The 27,457-nt window shown below is 33.3% G+C and overlaps 1 protein-coding gene and 1 long non-coding RNA gene across 4 annotated transcripts; one reads left to right on the forward strand and one right to left on the reverse strand.

The window, feature by feature from the left end:
- Nucleotides 1–3,267: 3,267 nt before the first annotated feature.
- Nucleotides 3,268–5,358, reverse strand: LOC148604347 (uncharacterized). Its single transcript, XR_015916066.1, has 2 exons — nt 5,224–5,358; nt 3,268–3,831 (listed from the first exon to the last, which is right to left on the reverse strand). It is a non-coding gene; the product is annotated as an uncharacterized LOC148604347 (long non-coding RNA).
- A 5,867-nt stretch (nt 5,359–11,225) lies between these two features.
- On the forward strand, nt 11,226–27,045 carry LOC148604348 (guanylate cyclase soluble subunit beta-1-like). 3 transcript variants are annotated; one of them, XM_088549339.1, is made up of 9 exons: nt 11,226–11,579; nt 11,892–12,084; nt 13,663–13,736; nt 18,223–18,323; nt 20,074–21,076; nt 21,501–21,732; nt 21,965–22,108; nt 22,437–22,591; nt 26,195–26,407. In XM_088549339.1, exons 2-9 carry the CDS (start codon nt 12,082–12,084, stop codon nt 26,352–26,354), a joined length of 1,872 nt encoding a protein of 623 aa, XP_088405465.1. In that variant the 5' UTR covers nt 11,226–11,579; nt 11,892–12,081; the 3' UTR covers nt 26,355–26,407. The 3 variants fall into 3 exon arrangements, with proteins under 3 accessions (XP_088405465.1, XP_088405464.1, XP_088405463.1); XM_088549338.1 differs by lacking the exon at nt 11,892–12,084 and adding an exon at nt 26,887–27,045 and having other exon boundaries at nt 11,376–11,579; nt 26,195–26,322; XM_088549337.1 differs by lacking the exon at nt 11,892–12,084 and having other exon boundaries at nt 11,376–11,579.
- Nucleotides 27,046–27,457: the final 412 nt, after the last annotated feature.

The raw sequence follows: 27,457 nt of genomic DNA on the forward strand, positions 1-27,457 counted from the left end.
AGAAACTACTTTCAGTTCTAAAATGTTCAGACAAGCTGTTCTATAATACAGGAGCTGCATACCGAAATGAAGTTTTGCCAAAAGAAGTTCTTATCCGTGGGATATCCAAAATATTACCTGAAAGAATAATTGGATTGATTTTTACTGACCAGATTATTGAGATAATTTGGAGATAAGTTATTAAAGATTCTGAAGGCTTTAAGTGGTTCTGATGTCACGGATCTGTAGAATAGACAGCTGAGCTCTCTGTCAAATATGACGATATGTAATCATCATAGACGGAGTATTCGTTCCTACATTTTCTCTAATTTTTAGTGTTAGTTTCCGAGTAGAAATGCCAAGCCAAAGGGCAAAAATTTAAATGGCTAAGAATGAATGTATGGAAAATTGTCATTTTATTAAGCCTGGAAAGAAATTGGCCTAATCCTTATAGAACACAAAGTTGTTGAGCTGCTTTTCTACATATATTACTAATGTGGACGTCAAATTTCAAGTGGTAGGCAATTTTATACCAAAAAATTTGACTACCTTTTTACAAGTTAATTTTGAATTTCGAACTTCAATTGTTGGGTTCATGTCAAAAGTTTTTTTTCCCCAAATGCTAATGCCTGAAACTTGTCAGGGTTTGCCTGCATTTTGTTTAGTTTAAACTATTCTATTAGCCGATTTGACTCCATTTCAATTGTTGATATAAGATTTCATATGTATGCACTTGAAAATTGGAGTGAGCTGTGCTTCTTTTAGCTGTCAGGGAAAACACTAAATTCAATTGTTTTATTTAAAAGTGTTGTAATTTGAGGCTCCATGATAGATCTACTTAGCTTTACAACCTTTGCTGGAATTCCATCAGCACCAGTAGCTTTTTTTTGTTTATTTTATTCATAATTTTATCAACCTTTTCTGGTGTTACTTTTTTCAAATTCAAAACTTATTTATTGGTCTCGATTATATTATTTCTTTTATACTTGGCTGTTTGTCTTTTTCATAGGTGATGTCATTCCAATGGTATCTACTACTGTACAGAGACAAGTGTTAAAATATTGGCTACCTGTTTTGTATCATTAACTACTTTGCTGCCTTCTGCTAAAACAATATTTTACTCACCATTTTGACACTTTTTTTTAGATAGGAACGGTTCCAAAAATCACTCCAATAAACAAGAAAATCTAAAATCCTACTACAGACCTGCAAGTGTGTTAATATCCATTACTTCAAAACAAAGTACTAGAGATCCAACTGTATTTCTTTAGTTTGATCACCAAATTTCTTTGTTTTTGGTACTTTTCCCAGGTCTTACTGATTTGTTCTTTGGTATAATTATATACAGTATATGTTTTCTATGTATTGCTTTTTTTAGTTCGTTGATCATGTATGGTAGTGTTTTTTTTCTTTCTGTGTGTTCTAGTTTTAATCTGAGCATGATTGTTTAAGGTACAAGTTACCTGTATTTTTTTTCAAAACTCATGTATGCATCATTAATTTGATGTTCATTTCTTTTTGTACTAGATCTATAAGCCAAATTGGGATGTTAATTTTACCAGTATCATGATTAAATAACTCAAAATCAAAATTTCTATACCTTCTGTAGAACACAATTTTTCTCAGCTCACTTGGTAAATTTCCCTTTAATGTAGTCGCTATTAGGTTATAACAATCACTTATGCTAGTAGGGATATTATGTGTATTGAAACAAAATGAACGCTTATTTGTGAGCATAGCATCTACCAGTGATAACTTTCAATGGAATATGTTGGTTTATCTACAAGCTGAGGAGAGAGATAAAACATATCACATATATCAATAAGTGTTTTGATTTTTTGAAAATTTATCAACAAAAAAAAGCTCTCCGTCACTGATGGTGGTTTACATATTCCCATAATTAATCATTTTCTGTCCTTGACGTGTACCTCAATACTTATGTTTTCCAAGTCTTTGGACTCATACAATTGTTGTCTACTGAATGGACAAGTTGGTTAGTCCCAAAAATAACATGGACTGGTGATTTCAGAATATTATTAATATAATAGACTTTAACATAGATGCCATAGAACTCTAAACTTTCCTAATATTTCTGGGAGATTTCTAAACTTTCCCAATATTTCCGGTAGATTTCTAAACTTTCCAAATATCTTGATGGAATTTTATTTTTTAAGTAGGTTGTTGCAGGCATAACAAATCTCATCGTCAATTCTAATCCTTAATTTAATTGACAGAAAGCAATTTTTCTAGGTATATTATATGTTGGTGGGGTTGGCTGTCCAGTGATGTTTCAGGGTATATTGTATGTTGAAGGCGTTGGCTGTCCATTGGTGTTTCAGGGTATATTGTGTGTTGGTGGATTCGGCTGTCCAGTGATGGTTCAGGGTATATTGTGTGTTGGTGGAGTCGGCTGTCCAGTGATGTTTCAGGGTATATTGTGTGTTGGTGGAGTCGGCTGTCCAGTGATGTTTCAGGGTATATTGTATGTTGGCGGTGTTGGCTGTCCATTGGTGTTTCAGGGTATAGTGTGTGTTGGTGGATTCGGCTGTCCAGTGATGGTTCAGGGTATATTGTGTGTTGGTGGATTCGGCTGTCCAGTGATGGTTCAGGGTATATTGTGTGTTGGTGGAGTCGGCTGTCCAGTGATGGTTCAGGGTATATTGTGTGTTGGTGGAGTGGGCTGTCCAGTGATGGTTCAGGGTATATTGTGTGTTGGTGGAGTCGGCTGTCCAGTGATGTTTCAGGGTATATTGTATGTTGGCGGCGTTGGCTGTCCATTGGTGTTTCAGGGTATATTGTGTGTTGGTGGATTCGGCTGTCCAGTGATGGTTCAGGGTATATTGTGTGTTGGTGGATTCGGCTGTCCAGTGATGGTTCAGGGTATATTGTGTGTTGGTGGAGTCGGCTGTCCAGTGATGTTTCAGGGTATATTGTGTGTTGGTGAGGACGGCTGTCCAGTGATGAGCTCAATGACTTTGTAAGACAATGATAAATGAAAAGGAGTTGCAAATAAAACTATTGTTTTATGTACCTTAGTCGTGGAGCATTCAGATAAAGCTACCGAGGTTTAACCTAACTAAACCCTTTCGTGTTAACTGGGATGGTGGATGAGAATGTTCAACATACACGTCCGTGAGCAAAATTATTTTGTTCTATCCCATGCCCTATCTTGCGGAAGTATATATCACACACGCTCATCGACAGTACCGCTTAATACAAAAGGGTCTAAAATGGCCAAAACAACCAATATGAAGTACTTGTATCGCCTTTTAGTTATGTACATGTAAATTTATTCCGTAATGAATTTTATTTAATATTGAAATGCATATACCAAAATTGAGAAGTGAGGAATGGATTGTACAGACAATACACTATATGATTATACAGTTGATTTTTGTTCAAAGGACAAATTCATCAACGAGTAACCGTTACTGAACATCGGGCAACTCATAAACTCTTGGCATTGGTCTAGGCTGGCTTCCTCCGGATTGTCCAACTTTAATTGTCACTACATTTTCATTGGGTCTTGTTGCAAACCGCGACCAGAACAACTTGGTTTTATTGTTGCTGTTTTCCTTTTCTGAGGTATCGCTAACTTTCCTCTTTTCGTCAGAGCGACATTGATTCCTTTTTTTACATGCGATACTAAATATGACGATTACAATCATAAATCCCACGACTGCACAACATGCTGCAATAGCGATGGCATAGTCCATGGTGGTAAGATTGTGACGGCGCTATACTTCAAGGGCAATAACCGTGGATTTATCTGTTTGGTAGTTGTACATCTTAGATCATAATGTTCTGTACTCGCGGTGACACATGAAACAAAATTTCATGATGTCAAGCGTTCTGCAAGGATAAAAGATATTAAAATTAATCACAGAAAGTTATTTTATATAGAAGTCATATAAACGTAAATTTTGTTAAAAAAGCAAGCTCGTGAAATAATACACATGTATGTGCAAGTGCTAAAAAAGGTAACGGAAGTGAATACTGTTTCCTGTGCTGATGTAAATTACACTCGTTAGTTGGTGAAGTGTGTTAATAACAGCTAAGCGGATTGGTTTTAAGTAGTGCTCTTGTCTTGCTGAAATTTTCTTTTCCCGGAAACTAAAGCAATATTATAACGTAGCGGACTTGATGTTGAGATAATAAGGAAGCGGATATTAAATAGATTCTTACACAATAATGAATTAACAAACGATCCGATAAAAGCTCAGGGAATGTCAAGGCAACGCACAAGTTCGTTCGGACTTCATCAAGCGTACTTTTTGCTTTCGTTCATATTGGTTTCCATCCATTTGAAAACGTTGCAATTCGTTCCGAACGTTGATAGTTTTTGAGAAAGCATGAACATTCTCGATAAACATCAGCGAGTTGCCAAGAATGTTTGAAGAGAACGTTTAGCGATAGTTTCGCACATTAATATCAGAAAGATTCCTGTTTGTTGTGTTTGTGTTTTTTTTTTCAGAGAGTTAAACCAGTTTACAAAACATTTCCAACACGTTTAGCAATGTTTTTAGTTTTTGAAAAGAAGAAAAATGATTTTAGAAATATACCGGTTACTTTAAGCATCTTTATTTCAATATCGACGAACACGTTATGGAGTTGGTTTTATTTCGTTCATGGATTCACTTATGATGTAAGTTGTTCCCCTTTACATACATGTACCTCTTAACTTCATCTTTTTATGCGGCTTAGTATTTTTAATTTGATAATCGAAAGAAACCACGGAATTTAAGTGGTAGCTAACTTGACTATGATTCTAATAACGAACCATATTATAGTCCTTTTTATTCCAACTTGTTTACTTATAATTTTGAATTATTTTTATTAATACGGCAATGTTTCCTTTGATTTAACATATCATTTTGAAACTTTATATATAGAAGGGTCTGAATAATTCCCTACGATGTTAGAACTTTCAAATTTGCGAAACAAATTTTTGGTCGTTCTGTTCGCGTGACTCGAACTCGTACCGCTGTGACATATATGACAACACCGCCTGCACAAAGTCCAGCGCCCTAGACCACTCGGTTTATCGATGGGTTTTCAATCTTGGATGAAAAATTTACAGTACGAAAGAAGACGGGACGGATTTTTTTTAAAAATTGTAATATCGCGTGCAAAGGAGTGTCCCAATAGAGATAGTATTCATAAAAATTTATCTTCCAAGAAAAAAAAAAAATAATAATAATATAATAAAATAAATTATAATATTATGAGTCCATGATATCTTACCAGTTTATAGTCATACACTATAATCCTGTTTATAGTGATCAATTATAACTTGTACCACAAGACAAGTGTTACATTCCATCAAATGCTTCTGTCAATTCTCCAGATAAAATTTTCAATGTCGTCTCCACTTTTACATGTAACTCAAGATACTTGAATGAGTTGTGGAATGTATATTTCATGTACCTATTCTAATTGTTGTATACCATTTATCGTATTTTGAAACTTCCACTATTTAATATTTTAACGATCATGAAGGTATATTCATTGAAAAAGAACGCTCTGAAATATTAATAACAATAAGCTTAGCTACTAATGGTATGGAACTAATGGAAAATAAATAAAACAGGTTTCTGTTATCATGTGCATCTCGTTTCCATTAATTGGAACGGTTATAAAATTGCCCATGTCATAACCCATGTCATTGACAAAATCAAGTTTAACTAAAACACTTAACACGAAAAATAAAAATTGATGTGAAATTATCATCAGATGCATCAGCATGTAATCTGGTTCCGTGATCATAAGCGACCCTTAGATCGCTAATATTTGAGAAAAACTTGTAAAACGAAAATATTACCCAGGCTTCCATATTCCAATCGCAACTTCTCTGCCAATCTCGGGATCAACCTCGAATGTTTAACTTAATAACCCCCAGCGTTGATTCCGAGCATTACCGGGATTGGCTGAGGATGTACTGATTGCCAGTAAATCATGGATGCAATTTGAAACATCTTTCTGTCGAAAATGGCGTATATTGGAAATGAAGCATGTAGTTGGAAAGTGATTGTTTCAAGTTTCACGCAGATACACAAGCACATGTCATGGAAAGTCTCGCATATTTTCGTTCCAGTCCCCCATAAACAAATTCTAGCTGACAGCAAAATACGGATACCTGGAAGGTTTTTTGTGTTGACGTTTGGTGAAAGGGGTTTTGAAAAATACGGATTCATTGGGTATATATGATTATTGCGTGACTTTTGAAAAACACTCTATGTGTCGTTTAAACGAAATGGAAAAGGGAGTTTGTAGATTTCTTCTATGTATACACAGATGTTGGTATGAATTCTCTAAAGCTATTAGTCTTTATTCGAATACTCTACTTTTTTTGCGGATAATTAATTTTCAACATGTCCTTAGAAATGCTACATTAGTGAAAGTTTTATTGAATGTGCACTTCACTACAGAATTCTATGGGAAAATTAACACTGATACCATCATATGTACTCTCAGCATGTTAAATTGAAAGAAGATGATAGACTTAACTCCCTTATACCATGTATTACTACTATTCATGAAATTACCCTTTTGTAATTTGGTAAGTCTTAGAGACGATTACTCATTTTTCATTGTATATTTCCTGCAGGGGCAGATCCACGAGAACGGGAATGACCTCTAGGGAATTTCAGTGTGGTTCCAGGCTATTATGTGCTCAAAACGAACAAAATTTTCGAACAAAAGGCAGCGTGGTATTGGATGGGGATCCAACCCCCGGAACCTGCTGGATCCACTACTGCCACTAATCATACATATTCCATGCGGACAAACACTTGGCAAAATATGCAATGTCATATTGTCTAGGTCACTTTTACTTCACATGGATCAGGGAACACGCTATATTTATTGTCATTTTAACTCAAAATCATACAGATCTTTAACTCGTGAAAAAAAAAACAGTTTCATTGTATTTCATGAGTTATTTTTGGGCTATACAAAAATACCGAACCCTTAATCACAAATCGGAGGGATACATTTAGTAAAACCTATAAGTTAAGAATAACTCGGAAAGATGCACAGATGTCAAAATTTGTAAAACAATAGTAAACTCAGTGTTAGACATGTGTAGAGAAAAACAAACCTGTTATTTTTTTATTCCATGAACGGAATAATGTGCAATAAGATAATGTTACATGTATCAACAGGAAAAATTAATTTTTGAAAAATCAAAGTCTTAAAGGTAAAAAACGTTATCACCCTGAGAACGGCAGTATTGTTAGATTTAAGCGACCAGGGTGTGTATAATAATTTACCAATAACCAATTTTTCGAGACTGCCAAAACAATAAAAAATGTTGACAGTTATTATTTGCCTGATCTTCAACTTGATTAAATGCTATTTTGAAGCAGAAAGACAGTTTCTATATGCATTTGATTAATAATGCTGTTTTATGTTTTTTATTCCCTTGTTAAAAGCAAGTATATACAACAGTGTTTTATTGTGTGTGTATTTTATACTTATCGTAAGACATTAATCAACTTTATAACGAGAGAAGATTAGTTTTAATACATAACCCTTGCGTCCGACATTTCATAAATGTAAAGTAAGACTCTAAATAAACCAGAAGATCTCTTTGGAATGTGTATTAAAACAATTTGTACAACACATATATCTTTAAAACAACAACTAGTGAACTTGCGTAGAAATATCACGAATTCATAAAACGTATGACAAAAACTATAAATTATTCAATTTTTTCCAATAAATGAAGTAGTTCGGCATTTAAACAAAAACAGAGGGATGCTCAATAATAGCTTTTGTCCATAGTAAGATATTAAAATTTTAAAACCGATTAGACATTATTGGTGTCATCTACTATACAAACGACCGATCTGACTACTAAGTAGCGTCTAAAGACAGTTTTCTTAACAATAAATGCAACATTGGTGTATATAAAGTTCATAACAACATTGGTGCATAAAAAGTTAATGACAACATTGGTGAATAAAAAGTTAATGACACCATTGGTGAATAAAAAGTTTATGACAACATTGGTGTATAGGAAGTGAATGACGACATTAGTGCATAAAAAATTCATGAAAACATTGGTACATAAATAGTTCATGACAACATTGGTGCATAAAAAGTTCATGGCAACATTGGTGCATAAAGAGTTAATGGCAACATTGGTGTATAAAAATTCATGACAACATGGTGTATAAAAAGTTAATGACGACATTGGTGCATAAAAAATTCATGACAACATTGGTATATAGGAAGTAAATGACAACATTGGTGTATAGGAAGTTAATGACGACATTGATGTAAAAAAAGTTGGTGCGTAAAAAGTTAATGACAACATCGGTGTATATGAAGTTAATGACGACATTGGTGTATAAAAAAAATCATGACAACATTGGTGTGTAAAAAGTTAATGACAACATCGGTGTATATGAAGTTAATAACAACATTGGCGCATAGGAAGTTAATGACAACATTGGTGTATAGGAAGTTAATGACAACATTGGTGTATAAAACATTCATGACAACATTGGTGTATAGGAAGTTAATGACAACATTGGTGTATAAAAAAATCATGACAACATTGGTGTATAAAAAGTTAATGACAACATTGATGTATAAAAAATTCCTGACAACATTGGTATATAGGAAGTTAATGACGACGTTGGTGTATAAAAGGTCAATGACAACATTTGAGTATAAAAAGTTAATGACAACATTGGTGTATACAAAAATTCATGACAACATTGGTGTATAGGAAGTTAATGACGACATTGGTGTATAAGAAGTTAATGACGACATTGGTGTATAAAAAGTTAATGACGACATTGGCGCGTAAAAAGTTAATGACAACATCGGTGTGTAGGAAGGTAATGTCGACATTGGATCATAAAAAGTTAATGACAACATCGGTGTATAGGAAGTTTATGACGAGATTGATATATAGGAAGTTTATGACGACATTGGTGTATAAAAAAATCATGACAACATTAGTGCATGAAAAGTTAATGACAACATTGGCGTAAAAAGAGTTCATGACAACATTGGTGTATAGAAAGTTAATGATGACATTATTATATAAAAGGTTATGACGACATTGGTGTATAGAAAGTTCATAAAGAGATTGGTGCATAAAGAAATTAATGACAACATTGGTGTATAGGAAGTTAATGAGAACATTGGTGTATACAAAATTCACGACAACATTGGTGTATAGGAAGTTAATGACGACATTGATGTATAAGAAGTAAATGGCGACATTAGTGTAGAAAAAATTAATGACAACATTGGTGCGTAAAAAGTTAATGACAACATCGGTGTATATGAAGTTAATGACGACATTGGTGTATAAACAATTAATGACGAGATTGGTGCGTAAAAAGTTAATGACAACATTGGTGTATAGGAAGTTAATGACGACATTGGTGTATAAAACGTTAATGATGACATTGGTGTATAAAACGTTGATGATGACATTGATGTATAGGAAGTTTATGACGATATTGTTTTATAAAAAAAATCATGACAACATTGGTGTATAGGAAGTTTATGACATTGGTGTATAGGAAGTTAATGACAATGGTGTATAGGAAGTTAATGACGATATTGGTGCATAAAATGTAAATGACAACATTGGTGTATAGAAAGTAAATGATGACATTGTAATATAATAGGTTATGACGACATTGGTGTATAGGAAGTTTATGATGACATTGGTGTATAGAAAGCTCATGACGACATTGGTGTATAGAAAGTTAATGATGTCATTGCTATATAAAAGGTTAATGGCAGCATTGGTGTATAAAACGTTAAAGACTACATTGGTGTATAGAAAGTTTATGAGGACATTGTTGTATAAAAAGTGAATGAAAGCATTGATGTATTAAAGGTTAATGACGACATTGGTGTATAATAAGTCAGTGATGGTAATAGTACATAATAAATCAAAGACGGCATTGGTTTATAAAACGTAAAAGACGAAATTGGTGTATAAACGTTTAATGGCGACATTGATGTATAATAAGTCAATGACGGTAATGGTGCATAAGAGGACATTGGTGTACAATAAGTCAAAGACGGTAATGGTACATAAGAGGACATTGGTGTATAAAACGTTAAAGATGACATTGGTGTATAAAACGCTAAAGATTACATTGCTGTATAATTAGTTAATGACGGTAATGGTGCATAATAAGTTAACGACGACATTAGTGTTTTAGAAGTTAAAGGCGGCATTGGCATATGATAAGTTAATGACGACTTTGTGTAAAATAAGGGGTGATTAGTAAAATCATATAACTATGTCGTTACTGCTAAAAGATACATAAATCTCACACCACAAAATTTATACAATGACATTAAGCAACGATTATGGACAAGTTCCCAGTATCAGAATAAATGTCCCAGTTGAGAATTATATTTAGCCATATTGATCAAACTATTATACCGAAATCAATAATGTTTTTTTTGGTTTTTTTTTGTGTAAAATCTGATCTCTTTCTAATTGGTTATGGACACTATACAGTTTGCTTTATCGTTTTTCTGTTGTTTGCTTTGTTCCCCATAAAATTGATTATGAATTTTGTCTCTAAGTAAATATGTGGATAGTATGACTATGTTGTAATTTGACGTCCAAGTACAAGTAAGAGTATTGTCATCGAAGATCTTAACATTCATTAGGAAATGGAATTTATTTCCAGATGATAGATATATCAGTTGTCTTATGTAGTTCGGCGTTTGAAACTTTAATCCAAACTGTAGTTGAAATGTATATTTAAATAATTAGAAATAAAACCACTACAATTTATTCATTTTCATGGAATCATATATGTCCTTGCGCTTCGATAAGTACATTGTGTATTTGGGAACAAACAAAACCAAGAAAACACGAGAAACGAATCACACACGACAAAGCATTCAGAGAACCTTAATTAATATGCAATATATTTTGATCAATGAAAATACTGCTTAAAATCCAATCTTTACCTAGTTGCGATAAACGTCAAGTACACACAGACAATACAAATGAAATCATATATTAAGTCTGTACTTTGTAAAGAAAATGTCAAGTTAGTACAGGCATAGATTAGCAAGCGTCTTGCCAGGCTCGGCATTCTCACAGTCATAAACTATAGCTATATCTAAGTATCTGTGCATCATCTAACTATACATTCCTGCCCGTTGTAATTAGAATTCGATTAAACATTAGGTTTTGTATACATAATTCATTTTAAATCTCCATCTTCTCACACCTACCAATAAGATCCAGGTTGAATGTTTACATTTGGATCTTCTTTGACGTTCTACATCTGACCTTCCAGAGTAAACACTTCTATTACCTACTATTTACATTATGTGGGGACTGGAGTAGCTTGATTTAATATCATTGTTTACATTTCAGTAGGCAGTAAAGTACTTTTATTTACACTAAAGGAAAGCAGTGTATGGTTAATGTTGTTAAATCTTGTACTGGAAAGGTGTTACTGCTTTCACTAAAGGACTTAGAAGACGTTACTTAAGTGACATTGTGCAATTACTGATGAACTATACAGGGATGGATGAGAACCATTCACAACACTGCTAGAAAAGTTCTATGTCATATTCGAAGTTTCTGGCATAAGGTAAAGTTACTCGTAAATCATACTGTATTTTACGACGAGTCTTTAATTGGTTGCGGTATATCAATATGTGATATCTAAATATATAAGTTTTTATTACATGTTATATATATCCAGCACTAAAATGAATATCATAGTGTAATGCCTCGAACATAAACTAAATTTGTAGTAAAGATAATTCTTTCGTGTCATAGTGATCATTATTTTACCCACAAATACAGGAATCTCTATGTTTAACCAGAGTAGTAAACTATTTCTTTAAATAACCAACTAAGTAGTTAAATCTGTACTGGAAAGATTTGGTTTACATTTCAGGAAAGCAGTTTATCACCGTACGAAGCAGTTAAAGTATTGCTTACATTATATCGCTGAAGCATTAAAAGAGAGTTTACTCAGACTATACTATAACTTATATGATCACTGATGTAGTTAAATCACGTCCTAATGGATACCTGTTGATAGAGTGAATCTCTGTTACTATAGATCAATATACCGGGACTACAACATGGTAAGACATTCACTCTCATATTGTTTAATTTTATTGAAAACGCTAATTTCTCGTGTATTTATTGATTTGATTAGAGCTCTGATGTTTATTTATGTGACTATAATTGATTTGCATGCTGACTTTTTCTGTATTTGATACTAAGCTGTTTTGTTATTATGATGCCGACAATTATTAGCTAATTTTAAGCGTCTCCGTGACATATGGCGTCCTGAAAAGCTGCTGGATGGGCTTGATTTTAGGTTATCTTGCAGGTGGAACGAAAATAAAAATTAGAGTAGGTTTAAGCTGGAATGTCTTCTTGTACTTGACACTATCGGGACTGTACAAGAATGCGGGGTTAAATAGATCAGCATCCCTTGTTTTAACAATATTCACACAATGTGATTGTAAATTTCAATTTCGTCAGAAAGTAATCATTTCACACAATAACACATACACTTAATACGCCCTTTGAATAGTCACTTTACGAAGAGAAACTTTAATCGTCAAATTTTATGAACGATATTAAATTTCTTCCTTTAATGAAATACATATGAACAAATCTTATCCATTCTTAAATGGAATCGAAATGATTGAAAGTGATTTAAAATTCTAAAATATCGGTACTTTACCCTCCTCTTGTTATTCGAAGCACGGAAATCCTCTACAAATTTCATTTAATTTACAATTTAAAGGCAGTGATTTATTCATATTGTGTAGATTATTTGGAAGTAAAATGTCTTCTTACTTGGTCAAACAAAATTGACATTCCATGCCAGATAATAAAATTCATGTTTTGACAGAAAAATCGTTGAATATAAAACTAGCATTTCATAAATAAATGATGACTTTTAACAACTTGAGATTCTAATTCTAATACGAAATCTCTTTTAGCTAGCTTTTAATTAGACAATTTAGCTGTGGAAATGCTGTCAATTTGGTCATCAATCTTGTTGATGTAGAAATCATTTAGAATTGAGTAACAGGACAATAAAGACGTTGTTCCGCACAAGATAGAAAAAACAAACTTATATTGCAGGTTTTTGAGTAAATAAAAGCATTTATGTTCTTTTGCTCTGACTGTAAAAACTTGCCTCTTCGGTTGTTCGTTTGTCTTGCCCAGGTCAGTTAACCTTGATGTACTAAGAAGACTGTTAAAACGCCAAACCTTTAAAAGTGAAGTGAGGAAAAAACTGAATAAAATTCATTAAGAGGGGGACTTTTTGGTTAAAATACTGTATATGACTAACACAAAGTAACTAGCATCTACAAAAAGTATATAATCGATCCCATTTTGAATGAACAAAAAAAAAAACACCAAAAAACAAAAAACAAAACAAACCAAATAAAAAAAAAATAAGAAAAACCCGCCAAACATTGATTCAATTTTATACAAACCATTGTAATGTGTAGTGTATACAATAATGTTATTCTCTTTGTTGTAAGTTTTTTAGTACATTGATTTTTAGCTAATAGCAGTTTTGAACCTTGAGGCAAAAAGTGAATTTTAGACATTTCTTTTTATTTGTTCGCGTACTTTTTTTTAAATAATGAAAAGTCATTTTGCTTTTGACTACGGTTAACAATCGTATTTTTCAGTATGGTTTTGTTAACTACGCCTTAGAACTTCTAGTCCTGAGGAATTTTGGAGAGGAAGCATGGGAATCTATCAAGTAAGACAACCCTAATTTCTTCTTTGTCACTTAAGCAGTTTGGAAAATACTGGCAAAAATTATTAGCAAGTTTTTCAATTGTCTTTCATGAACTGTTAATATATTTTGATATAATATGTTGTTAAACTCTTGGCCAATAATAACTTTCAACAACAAAAGTGCAATACGAAACAAAACAAAATTATCTACAAGGAATTATTTTACATGCTTTTTGTCATTGTGAGCCCTAAAAGAAATATACTTCTTTAAATGGAAAGTTGAACCTAGTATTTATTGAGAGACTTTCATGATATAATTAAAATCTGCATGCGCCATAACTACATTATAAATAGCAGGGTCGGATTCAGGCGTGGCGTGGCGGACGTACGCCCCCCCCCTAAAATTTGCAAAGCATGGGTTGTCAGGGGTAGATTTAGGCGGTTTTACGTTGATACTTTAATTTCTCGTTAATTTTACCACACAAGATATCTACATTGCACCTCTCTAGAAGAATAGTTCAAAAATTTAACTTAAGAAATGTTTTAACTGTGCACCCTCTCCTAATCTAAAATCCAGGATCCGCCCCTGAATAGATGGCCTCACTAACGTTTAAAAGATCACGTTTTGAAGTGTACAACAGTACTCTACGGGCACCTGCATTATGTCATTATATCTGCACGCTTTCAGTAGCACTTTCTGACTTCCGTTTTCCTGGCCGTTAGAGTACAATCTAATTTAACATTGTCATCACCAATTGATAACAGATAAACAGAGTGACGAGAAATGTCATACTGTAGCATATTGGTTATATCATTCCTTATCATCAGATATTTTAGGCTAGTACCATCTTTCTCTTTTTTTTTTTATAAACAACAATCGTGGTATTTATCTATACCATTCATCACAAATTCTAACAGCTGCGTGGATTAATTTTGTCATTTTATTGAACAATATAAAAACCAATTTGTTAGATTTATCACATTTATTCCTTTTTTTTTCTCCTAATTAGATTTTTATGCCTATGAATAAATACGTACCATCTATCAGGATCTGTTAGTGCCAAATCTATGCTACTATTGAGCTAGGAAACACAATCATTAGTACATACTATCTACTTGAATCAGGAGGATGACAGATAAACAAAATAAACAGAAATAAAGTGGAAAAAACGACTTTAGTTTTATGTTCTACTTTACGGAGTAAATATCATAATGACATATGATGAGATTAATACTGTCATTTTGTTTGACAAAATAAATTCTAATTTACGGATTTATCACATTTATTTCTGTTTTTATCTCTAAAATTGATTTTTCTAATCCATGCATATATCCATGTTATTAATCCAAATCTGTTTATGTCAGATAAATTTGTACTGCATTATCTCCCCTTCCATTATTAACATAAACTCAATGCTCTTTATATATTTTTTATGGAAGAAGTAGCATATGAACGACAGGCACATTTTAGTGTTTCCCTCGACAATCTTTATTTCTACCTGATTTGTTTAACTGATTTTGAAAGTTTTTCGGTCATTCACGGAAAATATCATAAGGAAATTGCAAAATACCAATACCTATAAAATCGACTTTGGTATTCTGCGAGCACATCTCAACCTGCGAAGCCATACGAGAGCGGCGGAGAGCTCTGCGACAACATGCACGTGCAAGTTAGTGGAGTACACAAAAGATGAGAACAAAATTCTGGAAGATATGTCGCGGAGAGAGTGATAATAACAATGATTGTTCCCAATTATAACTAATTTTATACACTAAAACCATTTCTTGAACGTCTTAAAATCTAAATTAAGTGTTAGTATCGGTAAGAATCAGGCAGTGGGTAAAACATGGTGTGAACAAACCTACCAATTTGAAAGTTTAATTTGACTGTTTGCACCGTAAGAATTAAGGAATTTTTTTCCATGCCACTTTGGTACATGTAAGTTGAGTTAAAACTTTCTTGAAATCGCGCCAAAAACGAACATTTCAAGATAACTCTGTCAAAGACATCATTTCTCTAACATTGTATTGAAAAAAAAATTTTGACCAAATCCAGTCATGTATAGATCAAGTTGCCATCTTTTCATGTAAGGAAAGCATCCTTGAGTAAAACTAAGCTATCAGATCGGTGGGATGTTAACATACATGTTTCCGATTTTTTTCATTCTGCCAGATTCTTACAAAAACTTACATTTTAAAATGTCATTATACAATTAATGTTGTCCCTTTAAAATTTACTTTCATCCCAAACTCAGTTCCGAAGACAAACAATACTAAATGCCAGAATTTTAGTGAGACAGTTAATTGTATATTCAAAACACACATATAAATATGATAATTCATATATTATAATGATAATTTTATTTCAAATAAGTATGAATAGTCAACGTACTGCTCATGCATGTGTCTACAACCATTTATAAAAGACAGTCAAAAACCAAGCAAGGAACAGTTAAACGTCTATAGGTAACCACGTGGTTATTTACAATGAAACCTGATACTGATGAAAAAGAGTTGCTATGATCCTTATATGCAGTGCCTATTCCATACAACGAATGGTCGAAACTGTTGTGTTGACATCGTAAATTTGGCAAGCATGTACGTGGTTTCACACATTGCTAATGAGCTTTAATTTTATGCAGTTATTAACTTTCGTTTATTAGCAAAAGCAGTAAGAATAAAGTTCGTTTCTTAATGTACATGTATTTGTAACAATGTGTATGTCATTTGTATTTTTGTGATCGCTAACAATTGAGGTTTTACTTTACTTTGATTTTGAAGAATTCATCGTTAATATTACTTTCGTTGTTGTTGCTTTCTTTTATATTGTTATTCTGCTGTCGTCGTCGCCGTCTGTAAACATTTTAATGTTATCTTCACAATCACTTGAGTATAAATGTACGGATTTCTATAAAATTGTACCACAAGGTTTATACCATACTAATCAAGCTGGAACTGATTTTGGAAGTATGTAAATTAAAACGTTTAAGAATCAACGGCCAACAAGAGACCGAAAAGAAACATGATTTTTCTGGTTTCCACAAAATAACTTGTCAATGAGTAAAAGTGTGTAAAAGTCCGGCTGAGATTGATTATTTAGAGTTATGACACTAACCGTTTTGAAAAATGTAGCCAAGAAGGACTAAAACAAAATTTATCCTGTCTTCCGCGGAATAAATTCGGTAAAAGTGTATGGTTTGCGATGAAATATTGTAGATGTATTGTATACGAGGTTCAATACCATAAAAAAGAATGGGATTGCTATCTGGGGTTTTATCCCATAGTTTTGGAAATTAGAGGCCAAAATCTAACAGTTTCTAGTTTCTGCACCATAAATTGGTTAAACTCTACGAAACTGCATGTACTACGATATTTCATTTTCAAGAAAGTAAGTTTTGTGTGATGTACGTAAACAATTAAAATATAATTTGGACTCTCTGGGACAATATTAGGATCAGCTTAAAAAGGCAAAAAAAGAAAGAAAAAGAAAACAATAATACTTACCAGGTACATAGACAAATATATAGACAATGGAATTTCTATAAACTCTATGTATTTATATTTTGGTTTTTATTAGGTGAAATCTGTTTTATCAAATATTATATCTCAATCCAAAGTCAGAGCTGCATCAATTCATGATTACAACAATGCTCAGGGTTAGAATTATGCTGTATTATCAATCTACTCTGTGGTTTGAGACGCAATCGTTTTATATTAAATGAGACCATCGTCTGCTTAATATTAAATAGAAAAGCTCCCTTATACTACCCTATTATAGTACTGCCAATCTAACATAACTAATCCTAACATACTACGCAGTGATTTCTCAAAATAAACCTTGTTTTTTAGTCATATTGATAAGTCGTTACCTTGACGAGTATAGCAAATCTTTATTGTCCATACTAATTCTTCTGATGGTTTTATATAGAACTGTTTTATTGCTTGTTGATTTATCATGCTGTGAATATAACTTAATGAAACTTTATTATGATATGCACAGTATAAGGTTTGGTTTATAGAACAATATTATAGCAACCATGATTTCAGGGGTTATAATCAAATGTCACTTATCTTAATGGAATATCACGAAAGAAAAAAATAGACGTTTTTATTGAGATCTCAATATCAGGATATCCATATTAGAAATAAACAAAATCAGATACATATGTAGATAATAGAATTTTTATTAAACTGAGAATATCTACATGTTTAACGAGAGTTCATTCAGCAATTAAATATTATATAAACGTATTTAATGGTGATTTTATAGAAAAATGTCTTGAAACAAGTTTTGTTACATCCTTAAACTGTATGAGTTCTTGACAATATCCTTGATATCTGTTTGTGTTATTACTCTTGGTTTTTAACCGAAATGTTAATTTTATATTGAAATAACCTTCAGTACCGTGTCTCCCCCCAGATTCGTCTTCCTAGAAAAAGAAATAGCATTGGCTAGTGAAGAACATTTTTGCGATAAACTTTTTATATCAAACTCCTTGTCTTTGTAGGAAGGAGGCGGCATTAGAGATGGAAGGTCATTTCCTTGTCAGAATGTTATATGAAGATTCCATATCTTATGATTTAGTTGGCGCTGCATCTAAAGTGCTAAGTATGTATCACAGAAATAAAATTGACGATTTGAATATCAGTTTACATATAAAGATTTCAGTCAGAATACGTTATCTGGTATAATTCTTCTTAGACAAGGTAATATAGATTTTTTTTCAATGAAAATATTTTTCTTTCAAAAGTTTGTAAGTTGGGAAAGCGGGGTGTAAAAACATACATACACTGTACAATCAACGTAAAATTACGTATGTAATAGAGTAAATGTATTGACAACTTCATCCCATTTTGGCAGTCTTGGCCCAATATTATATCCAATAACGACTAAAATTTAGAATCGACGCCGGGTATTGAAATCACGTTGGTATAGGCTAAAAACCACTAATTCAACTTCCCATAGGCTTCTATGCTAATTTCACAATATTCAATGGCTTCTCTGGACTTTACCTTAACTTTAACCTGCAGATGACTATATATCAGCATGATTCTATATATGTCAGCTCACAATCCTCAGAATGGCATGTGGGGTTAGCAGACTTGCAGTGCAGTACTGGTCACCGGAAGTGAAGGGTCTATAAATAGCATGGGAAATCCCAGTGTTTTCACAAGATAGGGGTATATTTAAAATTCATTATGGAGATTAGGCTTCACATCACAAGAAGCAAAATGCACCTATAAAATGTACAGAAATGTTTTTCCTTTCAGAAACTGTTTAAATTTTTTAAATAAGATGAGAACTTTTTTCACAGCACTATGAGGAACAGGGGTAATTTCTGCGTAGGACTATTTTTGCGTACGTTCCAAATGCTCATTGGTTGAATTGGTGGTCTGTAACCTAAATTTACTTTCTGTCTGTTGTGTTTTATTTCTTTGGAGGTATATTTGAGCACTTCGCTCCTTTAAATAAAATGACCGCAAACTTTTATACCAAAAACAACCTTAATGTATGCTACATGTATCATATATGATTTCAATTTTAGAGAAGAAAATTATATTTGATCGAAAAAATGGTATACAGTTAGCGAATGAAGCTTGTATTTAACTATCTTTTGAGTCAGAAATATTAAGCGAATATATCAGAGGTTACAATAATTAAAGAATGGTATTCTGCATTCGCTGCAAAATCGAAAAATTAAGTATAGATGAAAAATCGACCAAGAACTAAACTGAAGTCATAATTCGTTTGAAAAGGAGTTTGATTTAAATGCTTCACATGCTGATCAAACTACAAAAGCCATTAAATGTTTTATCTGAACACTGCAGATCAGACTACATCAGCCGCATTAAGAATTGCTTGTGATCAGATGACTTCTTTGTTTACTTCTTTCATTACATCTGATATGTAGATAAAGAGAACCGAATGTTCTCTCGTGTTTAGATTTATTTAAAGAGGAATAAACTTTAATCTATGGTTTATGGAAAGGAAATGATCACAGTCTGGAAGATTTACGACTTTTTTACATTTCAATAAATAAATATCAGAGTCCAAGTTAACACTGAAATATTGCAGTTTCCGTTTTATACACACTGATCCCTTTAATATAAATTTAACATATCATGCTCTTGTTTGATCATGTTTCAGGTTATTTGTGAAAAACTTTGATTTACTAGCAAACAGAAGCTATTTGGTATTTTATATTTGTGTTGACGTAAAACCCTTACAATTAAATAACTAAAATCCAAAGCAACCATGGCGAACGAAGCCCTTTTTGAGGTAAAAATAATTTGATTCTTTATTAAAATATATATTATATTGAATTTATACTACACCTCTTTTTTCGTTTTATTAACAGATGTACCAGCAGGACAGATCTTGGAACTGTTCGGAAAAATGTTTTTTGACTTCTGCCAAGAATCGGGGTATGACAAAATCCTGCAAGTATTAGGTGGAACAACGAAAGATTTCCTGCAAAATCTTGATGCTCTACACGACCATCTTGCTACTATTTACCCAGGCATGCGCGCCCCATCCTTCCGCTGTACAACGCGGGATTCTGATGGTGCTACGATACTTCATTATTATTCGGAACGTGACGGACTTGAACCAATCGTTATTGGCATCGTGAAAGAAGTTGCCTTAAAACTACACAATGCTGAAGTGAATGTTGATATCGTACAGACAAAAGGGGACGAGTGTGATCATGTGCAATTTGCAATTACTGATAAAAGTTCTCAATCCAGATCGAGCTGTTCTGACATCGAAGGTTTTGAACAGAACCTTTCCATGGAATCAAAGATAAGCCCCTCTACATTTTGTCGTGCATTCCCATTCCATGTTTTATTTGATGAGAACATGGTTATCCAACAAGCCGGTACTTCCCTTATGAGAGTTATCCCACGGCTTAAAATATGTCAGTCAAAGATTGACGACTTTTTCGAAATGGTCAGACCGCATATGGACTTTGAGTTTCATCATTTACTCTCGCATATTAATACTGTGTATGTTTTAAAAACCAAAACCTCAATCGGCGGAGAACCTGCGAGTGAATTTATTGACCATGATATTGGTGAACAACATGATCACTCACATCTACGACTGAAAGGACAGATGATCTACGTACCGGAATCAAACAATGTTTTGTTTCTATGTTCGCCCAGTGTCGCTAACTTGGATGAACTTTCCCGACGTAACCTATACCTAAGTGATATACCACTTCACGACGCCACCCGTGACCTCGTGTTGTTGTCTGAAAAGTTTGAAGCAGAATACAAATTGGCGCGAAAACTAGAAATTCTAAATGACCAGCTACAGCAAACTTATATAGAACTCGAGGATGAGAAGAAGAAAACTGATAAGTATGATTAAACAAAAAAAAATGAGTCATATGTCAGTGATAAAATAATTTACTCCGAAACCTGTCTAAACCGAAACCTGTCTAAACCGAATACTTGCCTCAACCGAAAACCTGCTTAAACCGAAACCTGTCTAAACTGAACCCTGAATAAACTTTACCAGAAGCTTGTTAAAGTCCCTTTACACGTATTTCAAAGGATTTTGTACCTAATTAAACCGAACACTTGTCTAAACCGAACACCTGCCTCAACTGAACACCTGCCTAACAGAACTAATTTTAAAGTCCTAATGGGAACAGGTTACGAATAGTTTACCGACAATAACTACTAAAATATCTTATACAAATTAAATGGCAATTAGCATTGGTTTGAGAGGATACATTAAGTTAAAATGAGAATTTTCTCCTATACTTCGTTTCCTTTTCAGGTTAATGTACTCCATACTTCCGGCGTCTGTTGCCAACGAACTACGTCACCAACGACCTGTACCCGCAAATAAATTTGACTGTGTGACAATTTTGTTCAGTGGTATCGTTGGATTTAGTGAGTTCTGTCAGAACCATTCAGATGCCCATGGTGCAATGAAAATTGTCAAGTACCTTAACGATGTTTATACCAAGTTTGATGATCTATTAAAAAACAATCCAAATGTTTATAAGGTATGAATAATAAGTTTAATCGAAAAAAAACCCCTAAAAAACGTGTTAGATATTTTTCTTTGATTCTTTTGTTTCATGAATTCTAACCTTCTGGCCATATATGTAGGAATGTGAACTGGTTTTGCTTACGTGGTTATATATGTCCTAAAAAGTACGTTCTTCCTACTACTAGTATTATTTCACCCTTTTGAAAGTCACATAAATTTTTGATCAAATACCTGATCCATTTCAGGTCGAAACCGTCGGTGACAAGTATATGGCAGTAAGTGGTCTACCGGAAGCATGTAAGGATCATGCGCGGAATATTGCCAGACTTGCACTAGAAATGATGGCAATATCAAAACATATCATAGATCCAACAGGAGAAAAAGTTTTGGTAGGTTTTTACAAGATTCTGTAAAATTAATACAATCTTACATTGTTAGGTGATATATAATTAGTCTTCTAGAACATAAACCATGTAGTTAAAAAAATAGCTTGAAAATATATTGACAGAATACTGTAACAATATAATGCTAAATGGGGGTATAATTGAGAACAAGCACAGCCTAAAAAAAATGAGGAATAGCAATTGGCATTTATTTTAACAATATCAGCATGTTTTAGAATCTTGTAATATTCAAATTATCGATGGACATATAAACATTTTCATAATCTTGTATTTTTCTATATACCAATTTTAAGTTTTATAGTTTTCATAATAGATTACTATTGGAATCCATTCTGGTGAAGTAATGACTGGTGTTATTGGTAAGCGCATGCCTAGATACTGTCTATTCGGAAACACGGTTAATTTGACTAGTAGAACTGAAACGACTGGGGTCAAAGGTCGAATCAATGTATCAGAAACAGCTTACAAGTAAGTAATTTTTTTTTTAATTTTGGTCTTACTTTATTAAAAACAATTCATCTACACTTTCTATTTTCTGCTAATAATGTGGTATTAAAAATTGCAAAACATGCAACATTCTTATCACCGACTCTTACTTCTCTAGTTCCCGTACAAACAAAACCTTCCAAACAAGAAGTCACCATGACTTAAGTTGCAAATCAACAAACTTAATATAAGGATTAGAATGCAACTTACGTGGTTTAGTATATGTCGGGGAAACACAAGAACGATTAAACAAAATAATGTGCGGTCATCGTTCGGGAATTAACACGACCAAATTCTTGACAGTTTATCAACACTTTAATTCAAAAGATCATTCAATCCTCTCTATGAAAAATTGTATTTTAGAAGAAAATTACCATCCTACGAACAGTCCCGTTCTAAGTAAAAACTATCGTATGGAAAGAGAGGAGTACTGGATACGCAGACTTGATACTGCAATACCTTATGGATGCAATGACAACATCAAAAGTATAGGAAACATTTCAAGCCAATATAACAATAGCATAAGTGTGATAAATTTATTTGACAAAAATCCAAATACGGAAAAGAGTCATGGCCATCGCAACTATACGTCACCTAAGTTACATGATGTCTCCATAGTTGGTCTCCTTCCTTTCATACAAAAACCTCTTGGACTTCATCATATTAGAACCAAACTTTATTCTATACCTCTCACTCTACTACACTCCCTTTACAAAACAAGTCTTGACACTCCTGTTTCTGACTCCACCTCATCATTATACAGACTTGTTGCCATCATTTTGGATATTGGTTTCCACAGACTCTTAAAACCAGTTTGTGTGAAAAGTCAAGATGAAGAAAAACGATCATTTCTTCCACTACCGTTTGTCAACAAAGGTATAGATGCAATTAATTTGGCTAACATACTCCATCACAAAAACGTTACCAACAAAATTTCCCCATATTTCAAAGACAAATCCATACCAATTATTTCATATTCTTATACCTCACCCATTGCATTCAAAATTTTCAATTGTAAAAGGCTATTGCAGAACCTCGAGATTGAGGACGTCAAGGCAAAACCACCTGACTGTTCTGCAAAAACTCTCCATTCAAATATGGTCCTTCTGGTCACGTCATTACAGGAGATTTAACCATCATCGAAAACGAATCTCTGCGTAATATCCTTTCTAAAGGCCCTAGTACCGTGAACCACACTCCATAAATTGGAATATTAACTTTAAAGTTCTTATGAATGCCGGCGAGGACTATGCAAGAAAATGGATAAAACGAGAACAAAAAGACATTGATTCTCTGTCAGAGTGGTTAAAGGCCGTGAGGTCTTTAATTTTGAAACGAATGAAAGTTTTAAGTAGGTCAATGATCCCGATGTAGCAAAAACATTGTCTACTATACATGACAAATATGACCAAGATTGTTTTTGTCTGCAAAACGTTTTACATCAAATGCTTATTATCAGAGATAGACGTAGAAAATAATAGCAGTGATAAAACCTATACTGCTACCACACTCTCCAAAGAAGAGGTTGTGGAAAACCATAAATTTGTGCTATCCTCTTTTGGTCTCTCTACCAAGGACGATGATTTTGATTTACCGTCAATGTACTGGGTTCCTAAACTCAACAAGAATCAATACAAACAACGCTTCATAGCTTTATCTGCAAAATGTACCACCAAACCTATTTCAAAACTTTAAACTTCTATACTCACAACTGTCAAAGAGGGTCTGTAGTCCTATCACAACACTTGTTGCTCCCTTAGTGGTGGATCCTGAAAAAATTGGAAAGATCTTTTGGAGACAATCAGTTCAAGACTATTATCTGAATAGCATTAAAACCTATGATATTTCAACACTGTATACTTCTATTCCCCATACTCAGTTAATTAAAATCCCGACTTAAAAACATTATACATCGTTGTTTTTTCCAAAAAAGATGGTACACCTAGATACGAATATATAGTTCTTGGTAGGGATTCCTCATACATTGTAAGAAATGAGTCCAAATCATCTTCCAAATATACAGAGGAAGATGTTTACAAAATGCTGGAATTTTTAATCGACAACATATTAGTCCAGTGTGGTGGATGTGTTTTTCAACAAACGGTCGGCATTCCAATGGGAACAAATTGTGCTCCTTTACTTGCTGACCTATTCCTTCACTCCTATGGGGCTGACTTTGTAGCTGATCTGATCCGAAAGAAAGAAAATAGTTTGGCTATATCCTTTGATCTCAGTTCCCGCTATATAGATGACGTATTATCTTTAAACAATCCTAATTTTGCGGATTTGGTACATCGCATCTACCCAAAAGAACTTGAGATAAAGGATACTACAGACACTGTGAAGTCAGCCTTATATTTTGACCTACACTTAGAAACCGATGGTAAAGGAAAAATATTAACCAAACTTTACGACAAACGTGATGACTTTTCATTCAGAATTGTCAACTTTCCTTTCATCTGTGGCAGCATTCCTTCGGAAGCTGCGTATGGAGTTTTCATATGTCAACTCATACGTTATGCCAGAGCTTGCCGAAACTACGCAGACTTTTTGTGTCGCGCTAGAACACTAACAAATAGGCTTCTGGAACAGTGTTATGTTGCTACAAGATTGAAGTCATCACTACAAAGTTTTATGGTCGTCATTATGAACTCGTGGATCGTTATGGTGTATCCATCTGTACCATGAAAACTGATTTATTCAATGGGTCATAGATTTCCTTTCCTCGTTTGTCTACCCCGGACTTGACTTTTTATGAGCAACTCGGTGGGTGTTTCTAGAAAAGCAGAGGGCGCTTATGCTACCGATGCACCTGGTCCATGCTCCCAGTTTTTTGTGGAGTCCGAGTTGCTTATTTGCTTTTGTTAGTTTGTATGTATGATTTTAGTTGCTTTATGTTCTTTGTTGTTTATGTCTGTTTTCCTGGTCTGGTCTTTGTCCCTTGATGACATTCTTTTGATTACCACTATAACCTTGGTTCCCTTGATTACTCTTTGAAAATCAGATGTATTTTATTTGAATCGTGTAATCTGGGTAAGTAATGCTGGGTAAATTGCACAAAGCTGAATACTTTTATATCTATACTGCATGGATTTAGTCGTGATATTTAACATATAGGTCATCTTATTAATGCATATTTACCGTGCAATATACTACTGTTCCAAGCCTTCCGACATCAGGGCTATCTAATAGAAGATCGTGTAGAAACCTTACTTTTGAAAAGTCTAAAAATTAACTTGCATGCGATACTCTCACTGTACATGCAAATCTAACCACACTTTGCACTAGATATACTTTTTTTTCAAAGTGAACTTGCATATCAGTACCAGGTTCAAGTTTCTGCATTCTTATTTCGATTGTATTCATTTCGTATGGATTATTCCGAATGTCAGAGAGGGTAAAAGTTAGTACCTAGAGCTATAATTGCATTATGTCTAATTTCTGCCCACTCCATAAGAAGATTGCATGATTCATAAAATATTTGGAATTTAAACAATGCTTTAAACAAATATATGTACATTGTATTTATTTTATAAAATGTAGCAGAACAAATAAATATTATTTAATGATATTGCTTATTTACAGGTTGCTACAATCCGAAGACTGTTTTGACCCGGAATTTGACCTCCAGTACAGGGGATCGATAAAAATGAAAGGAAAACCGGAACCAATGAAATGCTATTTCCTGTCCCGAAAACCCATATTTAGACCTGGTAATCTCGTCAAGAGAGCAACAATCATGTGATTTCTATCTTGTCTGTATATAATATTTTTTTAATTATATCGTATCGTATGAAATGTTTTTTTTTAATGAAACTTAACTACTAGAGGCTAAAATTATCTGAAGCACGAACATGTTCGGAAATCAATCTTCTATTTTAATTTCCGTTAATGAAAAAAGTTTTTAGCACCTAGTCACAACGAGTAATCAAGAGACCCAAGATTCAAGCGGAAAACAAAAGAATGTAATCCAGGGACAAACAACAGACATGGAAAACAGACATACACAACAAAGAACATAAAATAACCAAACTAATACATACATAGTAACAAAATTAAATGAGTAACTCAGACTCCACAAAAAAACTGGAAGCATGGACCAAGTGAACTGGTAGGGTAAGGGTCAGAGGTATTTATAGACACATATTTGTTTAAAAGGACGTTAGGTAAATTGCTGATATCATTAGGTTAAAACATCGGTAAGTGTGAAAAAAAGTCCCTATTAAAAGTTTTTAAAGTTACAAGTATATGGAATGCTGTTTTATTTATCCCTGTAGGACATCAATAAACTTCAACAGCCTGTAGTTACTAGACTAAAGCAGGACACAAAGGGAAAATAAAAGTCATCGTTAATTTGTAAAGAAGAATTTAACAGCAATTTTTAATTACTTCATTATTGCATGTGCAACAGTAATTGCAATAAATGTAGCACTTTTGTGTTTTATTGTTTTGTCACTGGAATCAATGTTGATGGCAGTGACGGGCATTCAAACTGAGTAATTATATATTGGTATTGATTTATGTCAGGTTCGCATAAAACACATATAGATAAATGATTTCTACGCATGCATATGATAAGGGAAAATGTGATACAGTCTGTGATATTAATTGATACCCTTTTTAAACATGCAAACAAATTATGTTATATATTTTTTTACTCCGAATAGGTCGACCTACAGATTGGTTAACTTTCTCATGTGCTAGGAATGAGAAACCTCTGATGTTAATGTAGGTCACTTAATACACATTTTCCTGGTCTTTCAACTAAAATTTAGTAATATGGAATTGGATTAATCTATTTTACTCTCAGATATCAATCTATGAAAAAAACATAATAATTTCATAAAC

Source organism: Perna viridis, chromosome 10 (genome assembly GCF_037379345.1).
Source record: "Perna viridis isolate PV_CMFRI_1.1 ecotype Kerala chromosome 10, ASM3737934v1, whole genome shotgun sequence".
Lineage (NCBI taxonomy): Eukaryota > Metazoa > Mollusca > Bivalvia > Mytilida > Mytilidae > Perna > Perna viridis.

Coding starts and splice junctions, on each gene's coding strand:
- LOC148604348 (XM_088549337.1), top strand. CDS start 11,517: ATGAGAACCATTCACAACACTGCTAGAAAAGTTCTATGTCATATTCGA. Junction 18,324..20,073: donor CGCTGCATCTAAAGTGCTAA/GTATGTATCACA, acceptor TTTTATTAACAG/ATGTACCAGCAGGACAGATC. Junction 21,733..21,964: donor ACAATCCAAATGTTTATAAG/GTATGAATAATA, acceptor GATCCATTTCAG/GTCGAAACCGTCGGTGACAA.